The 20,766-nt window shown below is 39.3% G+C and overlaps 2 protein-coding genes and 1 long non-coding RNA gene across 10 annotated transcripts in view; 2 read left to right on the top strand and 1 right to left on the bottom strand.

Moving 5' to 3' along the window:
- LOC125237455 (talin-2-like) overlaps window positions 1-20,766 on the top strand; it is a 137,362-nt gene that overhangs the window by 35,960 nt on the left and 80,636 nt on the right. The gene's annotated exons all lie outside the window — the stretch shown is intronic.
- LOC125237458 lies at window positions 715-2,091 on the top strand. Its single transcript, XR_007178331.1, has 2 exons — window positions 715-1,423; window positions 1,690-2,091. It is a non-coding gene; the product is annotated as an uncharacterized LOC125237458 (long non-coding RNA).
- On the bottom strand, window positions 10,295-18,911 carry LOC125237456. Of its 3 annotated transcripts, none has more exons than XM_048144554.1 (3): window positions 18,138-18,911; window positions 11,190-16,910; window positions 10,295-10,476 (listed from the first exon to the last, which is right to left on the bottom strand). In XM_048144554.1, exon 2 carries the CDS (start codon window positions 16,874-16,876, stop codon window positions 15,518-15,520), a length of 1,359 nt encoding a protein of 452 aa, XP_048000511.1. In that variant the 5' UTR covers window positions 16,877-16,910; window positions 18,138-18,911; the 3' UTR covers window positions 10,295-10,476; window positions 11,190-15,517. The 3 variants fall into 3 exon arrangements, with proteins under 3 accessions (XP_048000511.1, XP_048000510.1, XP_048000509.1); XM_048144552.1 differs by having other exon boundaries at window positions 10,299-10,476; window positions 11,190-18,249; window positions 18,347-18,911; XM_048144553.1 differs by having other exon boundaries at window positions 11,190-18,911.

Consider the following 20,766-nt stretch of genomic DNA (forward strand, 5'->3'; position numbering starts at 1 on the left):
TTTTTACGCACCAGTGCGAGAAGTGGTTCATTACCTGTCAGGAAACTTCGGAGGGCCATCTGTACTAAAAAACATCGTACGATGCACGTGCGAAAAAAAAATGTACTAATGTACTATTTCAGTACATATTAGCAAATCACTTAGCACATTTTTGCCAGGTCGGAACTTCAAAGAGCCATAATTACGTACTTACTAAGAAACTCTAGGTCCATGGGGCCCCAGCGCGAACAAGTTGTTCACAGAAATCGCGAAGCGTCTGGTTGAGGTAACAGGGTGGCTAGCCGAATGGCACAATCGCTCACGAAACGCTCACGAAACGAAGCGCTAGTAGATATCTATCTCTATCGCGCTTGCGTATTGGCGCGACAGAGCCAGTGGCGTATCGCTTTCGTTTGGCGTCGGAGAAATGCCATTCGGCTACGGGGCCTGGTGACCGAAGAGCTGGCGACTTCCTCGCTCAACGTATCAGCATTGCGATACAGCGAGGAAATGTCGCCAGTATCCTTGGTACAATGCCTCAAGGGCCTATTTTAGACATTAGCTAGCTTTTAAGTTTAGTCTTAGTTTCTTATATAATTACTAGCTTTTACCCGCGGCTTCGCCCGCGTAATAAAAGTATTCATTAAGATTTTCATTTGGATCCTTAGGTTTCTCTGGTATATTTATCTGCGATTATTTCGATTGCACATAATACCTATCCCTTATCAAGTGACATTGCACATTTTTAGTACAACGACGTTTTTAGGTTTGTCTCAAACATAAGTTTTTGCGGATGGCAAGGACTTTAATTGATCTAGCAACTGAATCGATATGGATGACAGTTCTGTAATCCAATCAGAATCAACTGTCAACAAGGGTTGTTGCCAGTATACAAATATCCATGATTTTCATGATGTTAATTAATTTAGAATTTAAAATAAAAATTTGATTTAATAAGTTAGGAAGTTGCTAGAACATGGTTAGAAAATTAGGTGGAATTTTACACACTAGATATTTTAGTCATTTGAAATTTATTACAGCAAACGATTGCTGAGGTTGTCGTTCTATTTGGTATCCCCAAGCCTCCCAAGGTCGTTAGGATTTTGAGATCATTTCCTCCACACTTGTTAGCTGGCTCCGGTACAGGTCGTAGGCCTCCAGTGGCTACTTTATGATATCGCGGATCATCTATGATGTGAAGCAGGAATCCAAATTATGGAGCAGCAAGAGTCCTTTTCTGCAGGGCCTCAAGGGTCCTCAGAATTGTATTTTCACCATGAACTGTGAGTAGAGTTCAGTTGAATAATATTGTGTTAACTTCTTTGTGTGATCTTGGCTTTGTCAAGTTTTGACCATGTGTCTCTGTTTCCAGTCTCCTGATGGTTTATGTGGCGGGAAGGGTTTGTCAGAGCTGCGAATGATGAGGCTTCTCAAGTTCCAGCTGGTAAGCAATCCAGAATATTAAATATTCATATGATAAGGTTAGGCCACATTTCCATTGTCTAATGAAGGTTTTTTTTCTATTTCAGCTGACTGGGATTTATCAGATTTAATTGATTTATCAATTTATCGATTTATCAGATTTAATTTATTTTACATTTTAGATTTTGAATTTATTTGTGGTTAAATTTCGAGCTCTTCAAAATTGTTCTCAAGATCTCAAGATTTGAGCTTCATTTAGTTCCTTCAAATTGAATGTTTCACCCGAAGGGGGTTTCGGTGAAGAGGATGCTTGCCGGAGGCTGAAGCTTTGGTTGCGGTGGTGCTCTTTTGAATGACTGTGCCTGGGGCGACCACTTCGGCTCACTGAAGGATGGCTTGCATGTGCAGCGGTAACTTCTGGCTTGAAGGTTGGTGGCATTTCTCTTACCTGGAAGCAAATGCTAAGTTTAGGTAAATTTAGTTTCTATCATGTATGTTGGCACTGATACTTAGGGACTAACCAGTTTTAGGCAATGCTTGTAAATCACTCAGAACCATATTTGCACGGCCCAGCTCTATCGTCTGGCAATGTTAATTTAGGATAAGGTGCTAAGCTTAAGCTTTTATTGCTGATTTACAAGCTGTACTTTGCATTGTGTCCATTTAGAGAAATAAAACTGTGTGTCACAACTAACCGTTTTATTCCATTTCCATTTAAACCTGAATCCTTGAGGAGAATCACCAGTAGCACCTTGTTTCGTTTCTTTATTAAGTTTTTTTGGCAGAATGAGTCTGCATGTATTAAGTTTTGATTTATTTTGATGATCGAGGCTTTCCCACCAGTTTTCCCGAGCCGGGTGTGGGAAGGCCCCGTTTCAATGGCGCCCAACTCATTTTTCGTTTTGTTCTGTATTTAAGGGTGGTATTTTCCTCAAGAATTCATTTTTTCAGTGCCATACATAGTGATAATGAAAGTTTTGTAGTACTTACGTTTCAGTGATCCATTTTGAGCTGTGTTTTGCCTTATGCACACACTGTTGTAAATTGAGGTGAGCTTTAGCTGCTTCACAATGTTTTTTGCCCGTTTTGCTGCACTTTATTAAGATATTATTGTGAAATTTGAGAGATAAGTGCTTAGATTTTCAGTTGGTACAAATTGTGCTGACATTTTTTACAGGAAGTAGCCAGTTTTGAAGTGTCAAACTGCGTGTAACGTTTTGTAACTTTTTATGCCTGAAAGATAGTATTTTAGGGCTTAGGCCAAAGTTATTTTGAATATCTTTCGTGAATTTAAGCATTTTGTGAATATTTTTTTGAGTAATTTGGCTACTTGTGTTCAAATATTTTGGGCGAAGTTTTGTAAGTACTGTAATTGACTTTTTATGATTTTGATAAGGGGAAGTTCATGGGGGTTGTTTTGTTTGTGTAGAAGTTGCCATGTAATTTCGAGGTATTTTGGATGTATAATAAGTGTAAAGTTTAAACTCAAAAGTTAGTAGTTTGTGACAAAACATTTAGCTATAAAATTTCAAAATATAGGTGTGCTATTTTGTTTAGAAAGCAAATTAAATTAGTTTTGCAAATTTTGGAACATACATTTGGCAGTATTTGATAATTTTGAACTTTGTTTAGACTGCAACTTGGAAAATGTACAAATTTGAAATTTTGGTCATACCGTTGATGTTCATTTAGTTGTATTTGGTTATTTTTCTTTGAGTTCATAAGAGGTACACAACAATTAACTCATTTGTTTGCTTGTTCATTTGAGGTTATATAGTGAGACTTACACAGAGCTGGAAAAGTAGAAATTTAGTAAATACACAGTAATTAAATTCAACATTGTTTATTATAAATTATAACACAACAGTATCACTTCAAGTTGTAAGTCGGTGCCATCATATTTGAGTTCCTTTTGAGTTAAACTTATTATACAGTGGCAATTTCAATTTTGTGCCCGTTGAACTTATACAGGTGACTTCAGTCCGGGACGACACCGGTAATGGTTGGAAGTGCAGGAATGGCTTGAGTTGTGAGTGTCCGGCAGCTGCATTGTTGTTGGTTGCCGGCGAAGTGGTTTGTGTTGTTCTCCATGCAAATGGAAGGTTTCCGTTAGGAGTTATGCTTTTCAACACATTATCAGTGCCCATGTTCCTCTGATGTTCATGTTTTGGTTTTCTTTTGTAGTCTGTGGTCTAGTTGTAGCTGTTGCTAGGTGCCTAGTTGCTTTTGTGGTGTATATTTCTTAAGATTTAGTACAGTTTCTAGTGCTCTGTAACAAATTCAATGGAATTTAGTAAGAATAATATACATGTTTAGTCATCTAAATAGAATGTTTAGAAGACAATTTTGTGTTGTTTGTCATTTAATTTTCAGTGTGAGGGAAAAGAGGAGGATAAAGGACAACTCCCTTTCCTTATTATTCGAGATATTTACCTGCTGTTAGTAGTAGAATTATTTGCATTCTAGTTAGCATTTCTGAATAAATTTTAGTCATTCCTTTAGATTATCGAACGTTTATCACACTCATGTTAGTTTTCCATGATTTTGTAGTTGAATTAAGTGTTGTTTTATTAATTTGTAGCAATAAAAACGGCAGATATTAGTAATTTTGTAGGTAACGATAATATTTTGTTGACATTTAGTTTTTTTAAAGGCACAGACCACAGACAAGATAAGTTCAACGAGGGGTACGTTCGGATGCGTGTTTTTTTCCAAGTTTGAGTCGTAACTTGAGCGGTTAAATAAACGCTCGTTTTGTGATGTTGGTATTTCTGTTTTATGTTTGGATTTATTTTGAGTTACGACGTGGTTTTAGCGCCAGTTTTAAACTTAAACCTATCGCAACGTGCAGATTTGTTTAAGGGCGTCTGTTTTTTGTGAAAACTTGGATTTGGTTTTGTGGCGTATTCAAGGATTTAGAGATTGTTATTGGGTAAATTTGAGGTGGAGGTTCTCTCGGGACGCAAGGTCCGGGTTTTCTTTTGCTTTCACCTTGCCGCCAAAGTTAACGCCCTCGCTTACGCCATATCGTGTCACTCTTCGGTTGTTTCGTTTGAAGTGTTGAATATTGCGGTAAAAATATTCAATCACGACTTTTTGTATGGAACGTGGTGAACAGCAAAGTCTGTTTTCACTACTATTTTGTTTTGTGTGAGGAATGAAAGGGTTCCTGGAACAGTTCTCTGAAATGCGTGAAGTATGAAAGGGGCGACACAATCTGGTTCATTTTACGTTTGAGCGATCTTTGATACGACCTGTTTTTCGGATGGAGTTTTTGCGGGTGCTTACCACACCCGAGCGTCGTGTTGGCGCGATTTTGGGGTCGACATGAGGTCCACACCCAGGAGTGGTGAGGTATGGCAGGGCGCGGTTGCACTGTCTACTTCTTGCATCCCCTTTTGGATGCGCTCCGTACCGGGTTCTTGCCTTTTGTGGTGTCGATCGGGTACTCGCTGGTGGGTACATTTTGTGTTCCGTGCTGCTTTTCCCATGCCATGGAGGCGGTGGGGTGGCGCACGCGTTTTTGGGGTATCGCCGCCAATCATGCCTGGCGTGCGATACATATTTTTTTGGTGAGTCTCAACCAATCGGTTGAGGTTTCGGGCATGTTGCAACCTCAGAGTTGTGTAGGATTTTGTGATCCGGAGAGTTGGGTGGGAGTCTTTTGTTCCACCAACTCGAAGGCCCCGTGACGGTTTGTTATGTTTTTTGGTTTGTTTACGGAAGAGTTGGAACAGCACAATGTTGCCAATTCAACCGTGTGTTAGGAGGAATGGTATTTTTTTTGTTGGTGAACCGTCAGGGAATTTTGATTTTGGATTATGGATTTATATTTTCGGATTGGAATTTTATTTTGAATTGAATTATGAGCTTCTCAAGTTTATGACAGTAAACTTGGAAGTAGGAATCATTTTGGATTTTTATTTTGCCCGGTCTAGCGGAGAATGCTTGGGTGTGCTGAACATCGGTCCTGGCTGTTGGTTTTGGTTTTTCCAGCGCAACTGAGAAGTTGTGTTGGTAAAGCCAAAGGAATGTTTTCTGTTTGGTTGGTTTTGTAGTGTGGGTTATTTTTTGATGGTTCGGGAACCACACACTGTTTTTATTTTGTAGTGTTGCGTGGGTTCGAGATACACTTTTGGACATTTGGTTTGTGGTTTTGGTTTTGTTTTGTGGAAATAATCTCGATACCTGCGGCACAACCACTGGGTTTTTCTTTTATGTGTTTCTCCCATACGTAGTGTGGTCGAGGTGTGTTCGTTTTTTTTTCCTTACTTTTGTGACACATGGTTAGGTAGTCGCTGAGGACAGCGAGCGTTTTACCCTTGGTAAAACGCTACAGCAGGGAGAGGGGTATTGTGACATTGCACATTTTTAGTACAACGACGTTTTTAGGTGTGTCTCAAACATAAGTTTTTGCGGATGGCAAGGACTTTAATTGATCTAGCAACTGAATCGATATGGATGACAGTTCTGTAATCCAATCAGAATCAACTGTCAACAAGGGTTGTTGCCAGTATACAAATATCCATGATTTTCATGATGTTAATTAATTTAGAATTTAAAATAAAAATTTGATTTAATAAGTTAGGAAGTTGCTAGAACATGGTTAGAAAATTAGGTGGAATTTTACACACTAGATATTTAAGTCATTTGAAATTTATTACAGCAAACGATTGCTGAGGTTGTCGTTCTATTTGGTATCCCCAAGCCTCCCAAGGTCGTTAGGATTTTGAGATCATTTCCTCGACACTTGTTAGCTGGCTCCGGTACAGGTCGTAGGCCTCCAGTGGCTACTTTATGATATCGCGGATCATCTATGATGTGAAGCAGGAATCCAAATTATGGAGCAGCAAGAGTCCTTTTCTGCAGGGCCTCAAGGGTCCTCAGAATTGTATTTTCACCATGAACTGTGAGTAGAGTTCAGTTGAATAATATTGTGTTAACTTCTTTGTGTGATCTTGGCTTTGTCAGGTTTTGACCATGTGTCTCTGTTTCCAGTCTCCTGATGGTTTATGTGGCGGGAAGGGTTTGTCAGAGCTGCGAATGATGAGGCTTCTCAAGTTCCAGCTGGTAAGCAATCCAGAATATTAATTATTCATATGATAAGGTTAGGCCACATTTCCATTGTCTAATGAAGGTTTTTTTTTCTATTTCAGCTGACTGGGATTTATTTAGTTATTTAATTGATTTATCAATTTATCGATTTATCAGATTTAATTGATTTATCAGATTTAAAAATTTTACATTTTACATTTTAGATTTTAAATTTATTTGTGGTTAAATTTGATTGTTTCACCCGAAGGGGGTTTCGGTGAAGAGGATGCTTGCCGTAGGCTGAAGCTTTAGTTGCGGTGGTGCTCTTTTGAATTACTGCGCCTGGGGCGACCACTTTGGCTCACTGAAGGATGGCTTGCATGTGCAGCGGTAACTTCTGGCTTGAAGGTTGGTGGCATTTCTCTTTCCTGGAAGCAAATGCTAAGTTTAAATTTAGTTTCTATCATCTATGTTGGCACTGATACTTAGGGACTAACCAGTTTTAGGCAATGCTTGTAAATCACTCAGAACCATAGTTGCACGGCCCAGCTCTATCGTCTGGCAATGTTAATTTTAGTTAAGGTGCTAAGCTTAAGCTTTTATTGCTGATTTACAAGCTGTACTTTGCATTGTGTCCATTTAGAGAAATAAAACTGTGTGTCACAACTAACCGTTTTATTCCATTTCCATTTAGAACCTGAATCCTTGAGGAGAATCACCAGTAGCACCTTGTTTCGTTTCTTTATTAAGTTTTTTTTGGCAGAATGAGTCTGCATGTATTAAGTTTTGATTTATTTTGATGATCGAGGCTTTCCCACCAGTTTTCCCGAGCCGGGTGTGGGAAGGCCCCGTTTCAATCACTCTATCTATTAAAAAAAACCGCATCAAAATCCGTTGCGTAGTTTCAAAGATTTAAGCATACAAAGGGACATAGGGACAGAGAAAGCGACTTTGTTTTATACTATGTAGTGACATCGCTATCCCTATCGCTATCCCTATCATTCATTCATTCATTCATTCATTCATTTATTCCTTTATCAAACATAGTTTTACATGTCAACAAAATTACATATAAATACATTCTTCTTTGTTATTTTTTGTTATTAAGTGTCTACAGTCGGCACTTATAACTTACATAGTTAATGCAAACATGCTGTCGAAGATACATTTCAATTTTATAATTCAAAATGGTTGGTATAGTGAACCAGTTCAAGAGTGCACGTCGTTGAAAAATTCGTCAACAGTGTAATACGCTTCAAGCATAAGTTTATTTTTAAGTTTATTTACGAATTTACGATTATCGCTATCGCTATCCCTATCCCTTATCAAGATAACACTAAGTTCTCGCGCTTTGTACACATATTTAAAGTCACATACAGACAGGTCGAATGCGATTAATTAACATTATTTTTACCTTTTTTCCCAACGTTTCGGCCAGGTTGCACTGGCCGTGGTCGCGGAAGACTGACGTCCCAGCAAAATGTCACCCCATGTAAACAACACAAAACTACCCGATATTAATTTATATAAATGTTCGGGGTAGACAAATAAATATAATCTACCCGCATGTAATTATTTACGACATCACATTAGAAACCTCAAAAATAACAGTACTTCTCCACTATTTAATGGATGTTATTATACATATAAACCTTCCTCTTGAATCACTCTATCTATTAAAAAAAACCGCATCAAAATCCGTTGCGTAGTTTCAAAGATTTAAGCATACAAAGGGACATAGGGACATAGGGACAGAAAAAGTGACTTTGTTTTATACTATGTAGTGATGATGTAAATATGTTCATGTAAATAAAGAATTTATCCAGAAGAAGAAGTAATTCGTAACTCGTGTCGGCTTAACGTCGTTGAAAAATTCGTCAACAGTGTAATACGCTTCAAGCATAAGTTTATTTTTAAGTTTATTTACGAATTTACGATTATCGCTATCGCTATCCCTATCCCTTATCAAGATAACACTAAGTTCTCGCGCTTTGTACACATATTTAAAGTCACATACAGACAGGTCGAATGCGATTAATTAACATTATTTTTACCTTTTTTCCCAACGTTTCGGCCAGGTTGCACTGGCCGTGGTCGCGGAAGACTGACGTCCCAGCAAAATGTCACCCCATGTAAACAACACAAAACTACCCGATATTAATTTATATAAATGTTCGGGGTAGACAAATAAATATAATCTACCCGCATGTAATTATTTACGACATCACATTAGAAACCTCAAAAATAACAGTACTTCTCCACTATTTAATGGATGTTATTATACATATAAACCTTCCTCTTGAATCACTCTATCTATTAAAAAAAACCGCATCAAAATCCGTTGCGTAGTTTCAAAGATTTAAGCATACAAAGGGACATAGGGACATAGGGACAGAAAAAGTGACTTTGTTTTATACTATGTAGTGATGATGTAAATATGTTCATGTAAATAAAGAATTTATCCAGAAGAAGAAGTAATTCGTAACTCGTGTCGGTTTAAAAACTCGTTTCTAATTTCCATTTTTCGCACTCGTGTCGTAATGTACTATTTTTCTATAGAAATGTGACCCCGATGGAATTACCTACCTTTTATTTTCGAAACCCAAGTCATACCTGCATACACATAATTTTTTGTCTCATTTTCTTATTTCCATTTTTAACCCCCAACGCAAAAACGACGGGGTGTTATAAGTTTGACGTGTCTGTCTGTGTGTGTGTGTGTGTGTCTGTCTGTCTGTCTGTTTGTTTGTCTGTCTGTCTGTGTGTGTTCCCGAACGGATGAACCGATTTAGATTTAATTTTTTTTGTCTGAAAGCTGAGTTAGTCGGAAGTGTTTTTAGCCATGTTTCATGAAAATCGGTCTACTATATCGCGGTCGGGGGTTTTTTCAAAATTTTAATCTTGTGGTTAGGTGCCATGTGGTGACGTGTTATGTAATTTAACAAAGACAAGCGTTAAAGAAAGAATTTACAGTGTCATGTCGTATTAAAACAACTATGAATATAACCTAACCACAAAATTAAAATTGTGGCGACCGCGAGAGGCTGGCAACCTGTCACTGCAATGTCACAGTTTCGTGTAAGTATAGCCACTTATAATTTTATTCTTCAATCTGGCCTTAACAGGTTCATTACCCTTGGATCTGTCAAATTTGACAGCTCCAGTTTGTTTACACTTTTTTCAACAGCCAAAAGTACAAGGTATAGTATTAAAACAAAACTTAGAATAAAAATAAACCTAGAACGAAGTACAAAACTAAAACTAATACTTACCTAAAAATAAAATTATTTGAAAATAAATTGTGTGGTTGTAATTGTACTAGGAAACGTTTGGTCACTATTATATTTCTTATTAGATGTTTCTTCATATAGATGACTCATCGAAGTTTGTTATGAAGGTGATGTGATAATAACAAGAACGGTGTTTTGGTGAATCATGTCTTAGTTATTAATAATGTTTGAATCTTATATTGTACTTAATAGAAATATTTATAGGTATAGTCACCTACAATAATTTATTTATTTAAAATAAACATAACAAAGGCCGCAAATATAATAAAGGAGGAGGCCTATTACCCGGAAGGGTTTCTAACCACTAACCTACACTTTAACGAAGAAAAAGAAGACGAAGTTAAAGTTTAGTTTTAAGTTTTAGTTTTGAATAAACATTTATTTCATTATTTCATTTTTCATTAAGTACCTATATCATAGATTAAATATAAAAAGATCATACCATCCCATACATTGAAATGCGACCGCCTAAGAACGCGCATACCTACACTACACCACACCACAAAAAATACCTTGTGTGGCCGACTCTCCCCCAACCACGTACGGTATATAAATAAGACCGTAAAAGGGGAAAGGCGGCCACTAATATGTTAATGTGGGGGTGTAGGGGTAACAGAATGCTTAGCATACATACCTTCATCTCCTATGAAGGATTCTTTGTCCTCGCTCTCTCTGATCCACTTCTCCTGGGCCAGGGGAGCTTCAATCTGCTTCGCTTTACTTATGGCGGCTAGTTGTATACCACCGAGATCTGTGGGTTTAATTGCTCATGAATATGGTATTCTCATACAACCATCACCTACTATACATATACGATTATCTCTACAGCAAAAGAGAACCATCTTACCCGGCCAGACGAAGGTTCAAAGGACCCCCCCCGCGGGGAGTCCGCCGACACATCAAAGGTCGGATAACTCGGACGCCTAACATCCGAGCCGAGGTATACTGCCGCACATCGACACACCTCTAGCCGGGCTGCCGAAGCCGCCACGGCTCTCGCACGCTGGGGCACGTCAAGTCTACCCAGGTGGAGTTGAAAGCTGGGGCACGTCAAGTCTTACCCAGACAGAGTTGAGAGCTGGGGCACGTCAAGTCTTACCCAGACAGAGTTGAGAGCTGGGGCACGTCAAGTCTTACCCAGACAGAGTTGAGAGCTGGGGCACGTCAAGTCTTACCCAGACAGAGAAACCTAGTCTGCCTTACCTAAGATGGTCTCAGGAATAGCTTCCACGGCAGGTTCCGTGGCAAGCTAAACTCATACGAACTTACTGTTCTTCTATTAAGGAGATCATTGCATAGAGAAACCATACCACCACTGCGAGCACCAAGTAACATAAAATACTTAGCTTTAGACGACTCAGGACAGCTGTGGGCTTCCTCACTGTATCTTACACTTTCATGCACTCGCACGCTTCGCGCCATACCGGGTTTAACCTTACTACTTGCCACGTTGGAATAACTTACCACAGTTCCACCCACGAGGGCGCTGTTCAGTGTTGCCGCTAGGAAATTCGTATTGTGGCATTAGATATTCGCGCCTGTCGCGACACACCCCGCCTCAGGCAGCAGCACGGCGACTAAATTGCTGGTCCATTCCTTGATCTTCTCAAGGGCTCGGAGAGCTGCCGCTCTCTTAGGTCTTGATTCTTCGTGTTGTCCTTCTGGCGTAACTTCCTCTAGGTGGTGTGACTCGGGATCATTCTGGTCGTAAAACTCGAGGTCGACGACCGCGAGTGGCTCTGGTTCGGACATAGACTTAGGCTTAGGCTCGTTTAACTCACTAGACATAAACTCAACCGCTTGTTTAGAGGAACACTTTCCCTCTACTGGCGAGGCATGAGGCTGTACTTCTTCTTGCTGATCTCTAACTTCATGAGTGAATCTCTGCTCAGATGAAGGCTCAGCAACGTCGTTGAGGGATTCCACTGTCTGGTCATCCTTGCCTGATGGACGTGGAAGATCAGGAAGCTGCACCGGTTCTTCAACACTTTCGTCATAAGATGATGTTTGTTTGCACTGCTCTTCTCCATCTTCGATCTCTAGCGGGTAGAGATGCGCGATAGATCTTGTATACTCTGTATCTCCTACTCGTACCTTGGCGACCCTACATAAACCGTCGGCGCCTTCCTTTAAAGATACTATTTTCCCAACTTTCCAATTTATCCTGTTCTTCGTGTCACCTTTAATCTGCACGATTTGACCTATCTTAGGTGCTAACTTTGATGTTACTCTAGGTTCTTTAGGATGGTGGGAATATCTTTCTCTCAAATTTAGGAGATACCGGTTCTCAAACATCTCTTTAAATTCTCGTAGAATTATCCGTGCTTTCTTCCAACCTTTAATTAAGTGGTCCTTAGTCACCGTCCCTTGCGACGTTGTAGGATCCTTATCTGAAGTTTCCATAATGATACACTTTCCCATGGTAAGAAAGTCTGAAGGTTTTAGTACATGATCCGGCTCTGAATCTACGTAAGTTAAGGGTCTTGTGTTAAGAACTGCTTCTATTTCTTTCACCGCTGTTACTAGCTGGGTGTCATTCAACAAATGTTTCTGTAATGTTTTCTTCATACAGTTTTTAACTAAACCAACTAATCTCTCATAGAATCCTCCATGCCATGGTGCTAATTGTGGTATAAATTTCCATTTTATCTCTTTCTCTACGCAGTATGGGTTCTGAAGAATCTCTGAGAGTAACTTGTAGTGAGCCGCATTATCAGACGTTATTAAGGTAGGTACACCTCTTGCTGAAATCATTCTACGTAAGGCCATTAAACCTTCTTCCGCAGTTAAGTCCTTTACAACTTCTAAGTGAATGGCTCTTACGGCTAAGCATGTGTAGAGGCTAATCCACCTTTTACAATTGCCATTCCCATTGTTAACTAGAAGTGGTCCCAGATAGTCGGTACCAACGTATGTGAATGGAGAGCTATAATTGACCCTCTCTTTTGGTAACGCAGGAGTTTCCGGTAGTTTATATGGCCCTCCGTCATGCTTCATACATTCGGAGCACTTCCTCAAAATCTTCTGAACTTGGCTTCTTCCTTGTGGTATCCAGTAAGTTTCCCTTATCTTGTCTAGCGTGTGACTTACTCCAACATGCTTATTTTCTTGATGAGTCTTCATTATAATTTCGTTGGTGAAATCTGAATCTTTCGGTATAAGTATAGGGTAGCGTTTATCAAATGACCAGTCTGCGTGTTTCATACGACCTTTACACCTCAGTAACTCATCTATGTCTTTAAATACGCCTAAATTCAAACTTAGACTAGTTACCTTTCCTTCTACCTCTAGAGGAAAGTATTCAGCTTGAATTTCTTTCAAATTTAGTAACTGATCCGGCATCTGATCATTGTCTTGACTCGCTACTTCCTTTGTAGTTGTACTCTCCTCCGTTTCCATCGGACTAACATTGTGTATGTCTGGATCAACTATTTCCATCAGTTCTTCGTCTTCTTGGATCCCAAGACCCTCCCCAATCAAGAGAGAACTGGTTGGTCCACCGCCAGAAGTTGTTGGCCACGTCTTCGGATCTTGAACTATAAATTGTGGACCACTCAGCCATTTCTCCCTGTCCTCTCTTGAACAGGTGGGTCTGGTGCCGACGTCAGCTGGATTTAGGTCTGATGGAAGGTATCTGATCTCCAGATCTTTATTTGTTTTGATCTCTTCTATCCGCCTGGCAACGAAGGGTGGCAATAGCTTGTCAGATTTGCACCATTCTATGACGATCTGGCTGTCGGTCCATAAGACTTGCCTTACTATCTTCTGCTGGAGAAACTTAAGAACAAACTTTATCAGTCTACTGCCAATCAGTACTCCTAAAAGTTCAAGACGGGGTATCTTGAGACTCTCCTGATCCTTTATTGGTATCAGACGGGATTTACCAATAATGAAGCTTTTCTCCGAGCCGCAAACTAAAAAGACTGATGCTGCATAAGCCTGTAGAGAGGCATCGGTGAAACAGTGTAGTTGGTAGCCTTTTCCCACTGGTGTCTTCATGTAGCATCTGTCCACCGACACCTTCCTAATGGCTTCTAAGTTCTGTCGGATCTTGTTCCATTCTTCCGTTAGTTCGCTTGATAATGGTGAGTCCCATGACACTCCAGCTTTCCAAAGCTCTTGTAAAAAGAGTTTACATGATAGGGTATAAGGTACTGCATAACCACATGGATCGTAGATTGATGCAATAGTTTTCAGTATTCCTCTTTTCGTGACAGCTTCTTCTTGTAAGTTAGGTTTCAACTGGAGAGTATCCTTTTTGATGTCCCATTCCAAACCAAGTACCTTTACTTTATCTTCTTTACATGTATCAGAGACTTTCTTCATAAATTCCCTAGAATTCGAACTCCAATCCCTGAGTGACATTGAAATGTCTTGAAAAGATCCTTTTAGATTTTTGTAGAGTTTCATCGCCTCATCCGTAGTGTCGGTACCCGAAACAAAGTTATCCACATATATGTCATTTGCTTTCTGTCTGACTTGCTGATCTTCTGCGTTGGACAGGTGGTGCTTAATAGTCGCATTAAGCAAAAACGGTGATGAAATGACGCCAAATGGAACTCTACAAAACCTAAGGTATAGTAGGTTGTCTTGAGATACCGGTTTAGAGGTATCTTTGAGCCACAAGAATCTGGTTACATCACGATCCTTCTCGTGTAACGCCATCTGTAAAAACGCCTTTTCAATATCTGAGGTTAAACCTATCCGATGAGTTCTAAATTTTATAAGTAAGCCAGTGAGGTCTTCTAACATGAGTGGTCCTCTGTACAAACATTCGTTCAGACTCTTGGTGTCTTTGCTACTCTTAGAGCTAGCATCATAAACTATTCTCATAGGTTTTCCTCGGTGACGTACTCCATGGAAAGGTAAGTAGTGAACGACGTTACCCGTTGACGTTCTTGAAGTAGGTACAACTTCTATTATACCTTTATCTAATTGTTCTTTAAACGTATCGCTGTATGCTAATAACGTATCTTGATCCATACGCTTCAATAAGCTTGATAAACGACCAAAAGCCATTCCAAAATTATTAGGTAAATCCGGTGGATAAGTTATCCAAGGCCAGCTTACCGTGTAACGATTATTTAATTTTAAAGTTGTATCATTAAAATATTTGATGGCTTCTTCTTCTCTAGTTGCTCTTGGGGAATCACTAATACCTATACATTCTAGTTCCCAAAGGCTCTTTATGTCTCCATTACAAAGAGGTGGATCTGGCTGATGAAGCTTCGTTTCAATGCAAGTCTGAGTGTAAGTCACTACGTACGACTCGTCTCTAAGCTGTGGTTCTGCTCTACCACTAATTATCCAACCAAGTGCAGAGTCGATTAGAAACAAATTGCTATCCAGTTGTACCTTTTTCTCGTAAGTTATGTTGCAGTAATATTCGTTTCCAACCAAGATCTGTACAGGTCCGCTTAGCGACCCGTCGTCCGCTAGTGTATATGACTCCGGTAAGTTCTTCATCTTGACATTAGGTATATAACCTCTGGAGATATGCTCTACGCAGTTAGCCTGTATTACTATGTTCTTGTTTGTTCTAGATAGTAGATGAAGGGTGACTATTGGGCTATGTATCTCTCTGGGAGGATCGTCGCCGAAGGTGAATACTACTAGATGACTCTCTTCTTCGACGGGAAGTTTTAATTCCTTTGCAGTCCGGAATGTTACATAAGAGCGTTGGGAACCTGGATCTAAAAGAAGCCTATATTTAAATTGTTTATTCTTATCATCTATGGGGCTTGCATAAACTGTTGCCGTTTGGAGTGCTGTGATTCCCTCTTCTAGAACCGTCAGGACTGACTCTTCTCCGTTGTATCCTTCTGAAAATTTAAAGGACATAATGCTCTATTATGCGGTACTTCTCCTTTACAACGGGCACACCTTCTCTTTCTCCAGCAAGCATTTGCTACGTGATTCTTACTGAAGCAGATGTAGCATCGTCCTGCAAGTCGTTTCTTCCTTTCTGCTAAAGTAGATGCTTCAGGGCAACTATCATTATAATGGCCCCCTTCGCAAAATATACACACCAATCCCTTCTTAGCCCCTGGAGTACTTCGCTGAGTTTCTGCCTGATCTTTGTTTGAAGTTGAAGTTTGGTTTGGTCTGTTTCCTTTATTGTCATATTTCTTGAAACCCTTAAACTTCTTTAGTACCGGTCTCTTATCAAAGCGTCCCTGATGGTTTTGTTTACTCTGGTTACTGTGTTGTAGTTGGGACTGGTTTGCGTATCTCGCACGTTTTGCATTCACATGAAGAGTCCCGACCGTACTAGCTTCTGTCTCTTGAGGGCGTTTCCTACCCGATATCCTTTCCGCGTCCTCTTTGGCAGTGATGATTTTATCCAGGTGGCTTCTCAGTTCTTGAATGGAATCATCCTTAACTTTAAGTTTTATTTCGTATACTAGATCAGAAGGAAACTTCTCTAGTAGCATGAAGCGCAGATGGTTGTGGTTAATGTTCTCACCTAGTGATTCTAAAATCTTAAGATTCCTTTCGATTTCGTTGAAAGTCCTTCTATAGTCATCCGCACTGCCTTTGGCCATCTTAATTTTATATAATGTTGCATAGTGCGCGTCTATAAGATGTGAAGTTTTCCCGAACCTTTCCTTCAGTATCGTAACGGCAATAGCATAGTTGGTGCTTGTAGTCGCTAGACCGTCAATGACTTTTTTGGCATCTCCCGTGACTGAAGTCTTAAGATAAGAAAGCTTGTCAACATCCGGCAGGTTCCTTGCATCGATGTTGCTTCTGAAGGCATCCCAAAATTCATACCACGCCAGTACATCCCCATTATACACCGGCAGCTGGAGCTTAGGAAGTCTGCACGAGGAGTTCGCTTCAGTCAGCTTCTCTGATGGTTTGCTTGATGTAGATATCTGGTCAATCTTCACCTTAAGTTCAGCTAAAGTCTCCTCTGCTTGAAGTTGAAGTCCACTTATCAAGCAGATTTCATCAGATGCGGGTGTCGAAGCCAGCCTAAAGTACTCCGTCAGGTCTCCGCTAAGTCTTTTCAGTGTTGCTTCTAATTTACTGTATGTGATCTGAGCCTGCACTAAATTTTCTAAATTAACAGTACCCGGAATTACTTCTAAGTCCGTTGTGAGTTTGTCGTTAATGAGCCTAAGCCTTGCTAAAAGAATGTCGTCCATTCTGTTGTTTGTCTAGACCGTAGTCTTGTCTAGCCTGTAACGCACAGAAACAAACCCGTTTAACCTTAATTCCCTAATAATATGAACGGTCACACCAATAAAGTAATTTAATATTTTAGGTTAATTAACTTTTAATAACTCCACATATTATTTATTTTAATAATCTCAAAGTATTGAAATTTAAATCCAACTAAAAATCTCTAAAATCCATTCAAGTTTGAAACTAAAGAAAGAAAAGTCGAAGTCATTTAAATTTAATTAATTAAAACAATTGACTTAATTATGAACAGATGTTTCTTTTATTTGAAATTATTATGAAAGGAAGTAAAATAATAAATTTATGATAGGCAACATAACATACACACTGACATACGAATGTGTAATCTTTGTTTATCATTTATAGATTACAGCAGCCTAAGTCATGTCAAAATCAGTAAGTGACGTTGACGTTTATACACTGGTACCACAATACAAAATCTTCTGTCACTAACTTAAGCTCGCTTGCAAAATGATGAAAGTTAACGTTTTTATTTTGTTTATTTGTTTGGTTTATTTATTTATTAACTTTTTATTTTTACTTCACTTGTTTGATAGTTAATTATTTAAAAATTATTTAGTTTTATTTCACTCATTTGTTTGTTTAATTATTGGAACACTTCACGAAACACTTATTTAATAAATCTAAAAACACTTAAATGTCACCACAATATCCTGTAAAGAAGATGTTAGCTTATATATACACACAGCACAATTGTTATTTTTATAAACTGCAAACCCAATCAGAAAGGAAGTAAGTTGTATTTCTAAACTTCCAATAAGATGCATGATGAAATAAAAATATACCTAACTATATATCTTAAGGACCCTAGAAAATGTTCAAAAAGGTCCTTTATAGACTGTGAAAATATTAAAATCCGCCATGTACATCCGATGTTCTAAACCGCGCTAATAAGAACCGTATTACCATGATGATAGGGTCCATTTTCATCTACTAAATATCACTTCGTTAATTTCTAGAAAGTTAAAATATTTTAATAAAAGAACGTAATAGACCCGTATTTCCATGGTGATCCTCATAAATATCGAAAGAAACTTCACTAAAATTAGATAATTTTCCTTGGTTGGTTGGACGTCCAAAGTTAGCCCAAACTTTGGACAACAATCATGGCCGCCGTCGCTCACTTCGAAGTAAATGACGATCGCATTCTCTTGTTTTAAAGAATTAAGTTGTATTGCTGCAATGTAGATGTTTAAAACTTACCGAGAAGTAGTCTTGTCCGGGTATTAAGTAGTCTTATCCGGGGTTTGGCCAATTCCGATGTAAAAGTTGTTTGTCTTGTCCGGTGTGGTTGGCGGTGGCGAATTCACTGTACCTATGAACGTAAATGAACAAATTTTTGATGATCCAACTTATTTACACGCTCATCACTTCGTCGGTGCACTTTTTATTACAATATTTACAATGATTACCTGTATAATTTAAGGAACCTTCCTGTGGAACTCGCGACTGTTCAACGACCTTCCGCCAACGATTCAAAATGGACGGACGAGTACTGTACAACCTTCAATGTTGCCAAAGTCAACTTAATTCCCCCCCAAAATTTCGATAAAATATGAAACGAATTTCGGACTCTTATCGGTAATTCTCATAATAATTATATTGATTCCTTATAAATAGCCATACACCCGAATTCTTAAAACTAAATTTATAATTCTAAAGTAAAAAGAAAACATACGAAGTAAAATATAGAGTGCAAACCCGTCTTTACTACGCGCATATTTCCTATAAGATACTTATTAGTTATTACGACTATTATTTGTCTTCTTATTATACTCCTATAAATCAGCCAATTTTTCAATATATTAAACAATTAATATGTCATAAAATTGAATAGGTTACCTACTTATATCTAGGCACAGCTTGTTATAACTTAATTATCTAACCGTCTAATTGGAAAATTAGTTCTTGCATAAATTTTCCAAGTCGAATCCGTTTAGTAACCGATTTCTTCATCTTCTTTAGTTATCTTGATAATCCCGACAATCCGTATTTTTCCGTCGATTTTGTGGGTAATCTTCTTAGTGTAGCAACACCTGCCCTCATCTGGCACCATTACTAGACGCCTTGCGTAGCCTATTCTTGCGGTTATGTTGGTAACACGAAGGCACTATTACACAATGGTATTTCTCTTAAAATTAAATTAATGAATATCATACTTGATAAATACAGACAAATGCTCCAATATTTTTTATTTATTTTTATCTCTGAATATTCTTCCTGATAATTTACAACTACATTCTAATTGTAAAATAAATCATAAATACATCCATAACGGAAACGTAATCGTTCTGTTTCCGGCCACCATGATGCAATTTCTTCAAGTTGGTACTCCGTACATTCCGTACAATTGATATTCCGCTTGTTACGCAAAATATAAAATATGACTTATTTACTCAAATTATCTTCAATTAATAAATACAAATGCCAGCCTCTTTATTTAAACGAGCCTAAATTAATGCCGAACCAGACTTCGTAAGAAAACACTTCAAACATATTCGCATAAAATAATATCTCGCAGCTTCTGTTACCAGTAGCGCCATCTATGATTTCTGTTAGTAAAGATGTCTGATTATATTGAAAATGTATGCCTTGCATTCTTTATTTATATTATAAGCCTTGATTCTTTATCTGCTGGATCCCAGCATTAACCACCATTGTGGCCGACTCTCCCCCAACCACGTACGGTATATAAATAAGACCGTAAAAGGGGAAAGGCGGCCACTAATATATTAATGTGGGGGTGTAGGGGTAACAGAATGCTTAGCATACATACCTTCATCTCCTATGAAGGATTCTTTGTCCTCGCTCTCTCTGATCCACTTCTCCTGGGCCAGGGGAGCTTCAATCTGCTTCGCTTTACTTATGGCGGCTAGTTGTATACCACCGAGATCTGTGGGTTTAATTGCTCATGAATATGGTATTCTCATACAACCATCACCTACTATACATATACGATTATCTCTACAGCAAAAGAGAACCATCTTACCCGGCCAGACGAAGGTTCAAAGGACCCCCCCGCGGGGAGTCCGCCGACACATCAAAGGTCGGATAACTCGGACGCCTAACATCCGAGCCGAGGTATACTGCCGCACATCGACACACCTCTAGCCGGGCTGCCGAAGCCGCCACGGCTCTCGCACGCTGGGGCACGTCAAGTCTACCCAGGTGGAGTTGAAAGCTGGGGCACGTCAAGTCTTACCCAGACAGAGTTGAGAGCTGGGGCACGTCAAGTCTTACCCAGACAGAGTTGAGAGCTGGGGCACGTCAAGTCTTACCCAGACAGAGTTGAGAGCTGGGGCACGTCAAGTCTTACCCAGACAGAGAAACCTAGTCTGCCTTACCTAAGATGGTCTCAGGAATAGCTTCCACGGCAGGTTCCGTGGCAAGCTAAACTCATACGAACTTACTGTTCTTCTATTAAGGAGATCATTGCATAGAGAAACCATACCACCACTGCGAGCACCAAGTAACATAAAATACTTAGCTTTAGACGACTCAGGACAGCTGTGGGCTTCCTCACTGTATCTTACACTTTCATGCACTCGCACGCTTCGCGCCATACCGGGTTTAACCTTACTACTTGCCACGTTGGAATAACTTACCACAGTTCCACCCACGAGGGCGCTGTTCAGTGTTGCCGCTAGGAAATTCGTATTGTGGCATTAGATATTCGCGCCTGTCGCGACAGCCTTCCACTACCATTGTATCCATCCACTTTCATATTTACCACTCGTTTTATAACATTGCTTTCATCCCTCCGCATTACATGCCCATACCATGCTAATCTACTTCCTCTCAATTTCTCTGTCACTGGCGCTACTTTCAGGCT

Source organism: Leguminivora glycinivorella, chromosome 21 (assembly GCF_023078275.1).
Source record: "Leguminivora glycinivorella isolate SPB_JAAS2020 chromosome 21, LegGlyc_1.1, whole genome shotgun sequence".
NCBI classification, from domain to species: Eukaryota; Metazoa; Arthropoda; class Insecta; order Lepidoptera; family Tortricidae; genus Leguminivora; species Leguminivora glycinivorella.

What these genes read in the sequence shown, in the direction of transcription:
- LOC125237456 (XM_048144552.1), bottom strand. Translation starts at nt 15,566, where the DNA reads ATGTCCTTTAAATTTTCAGAAGGATACAACGGAGAAGAGTCAGTCCTG.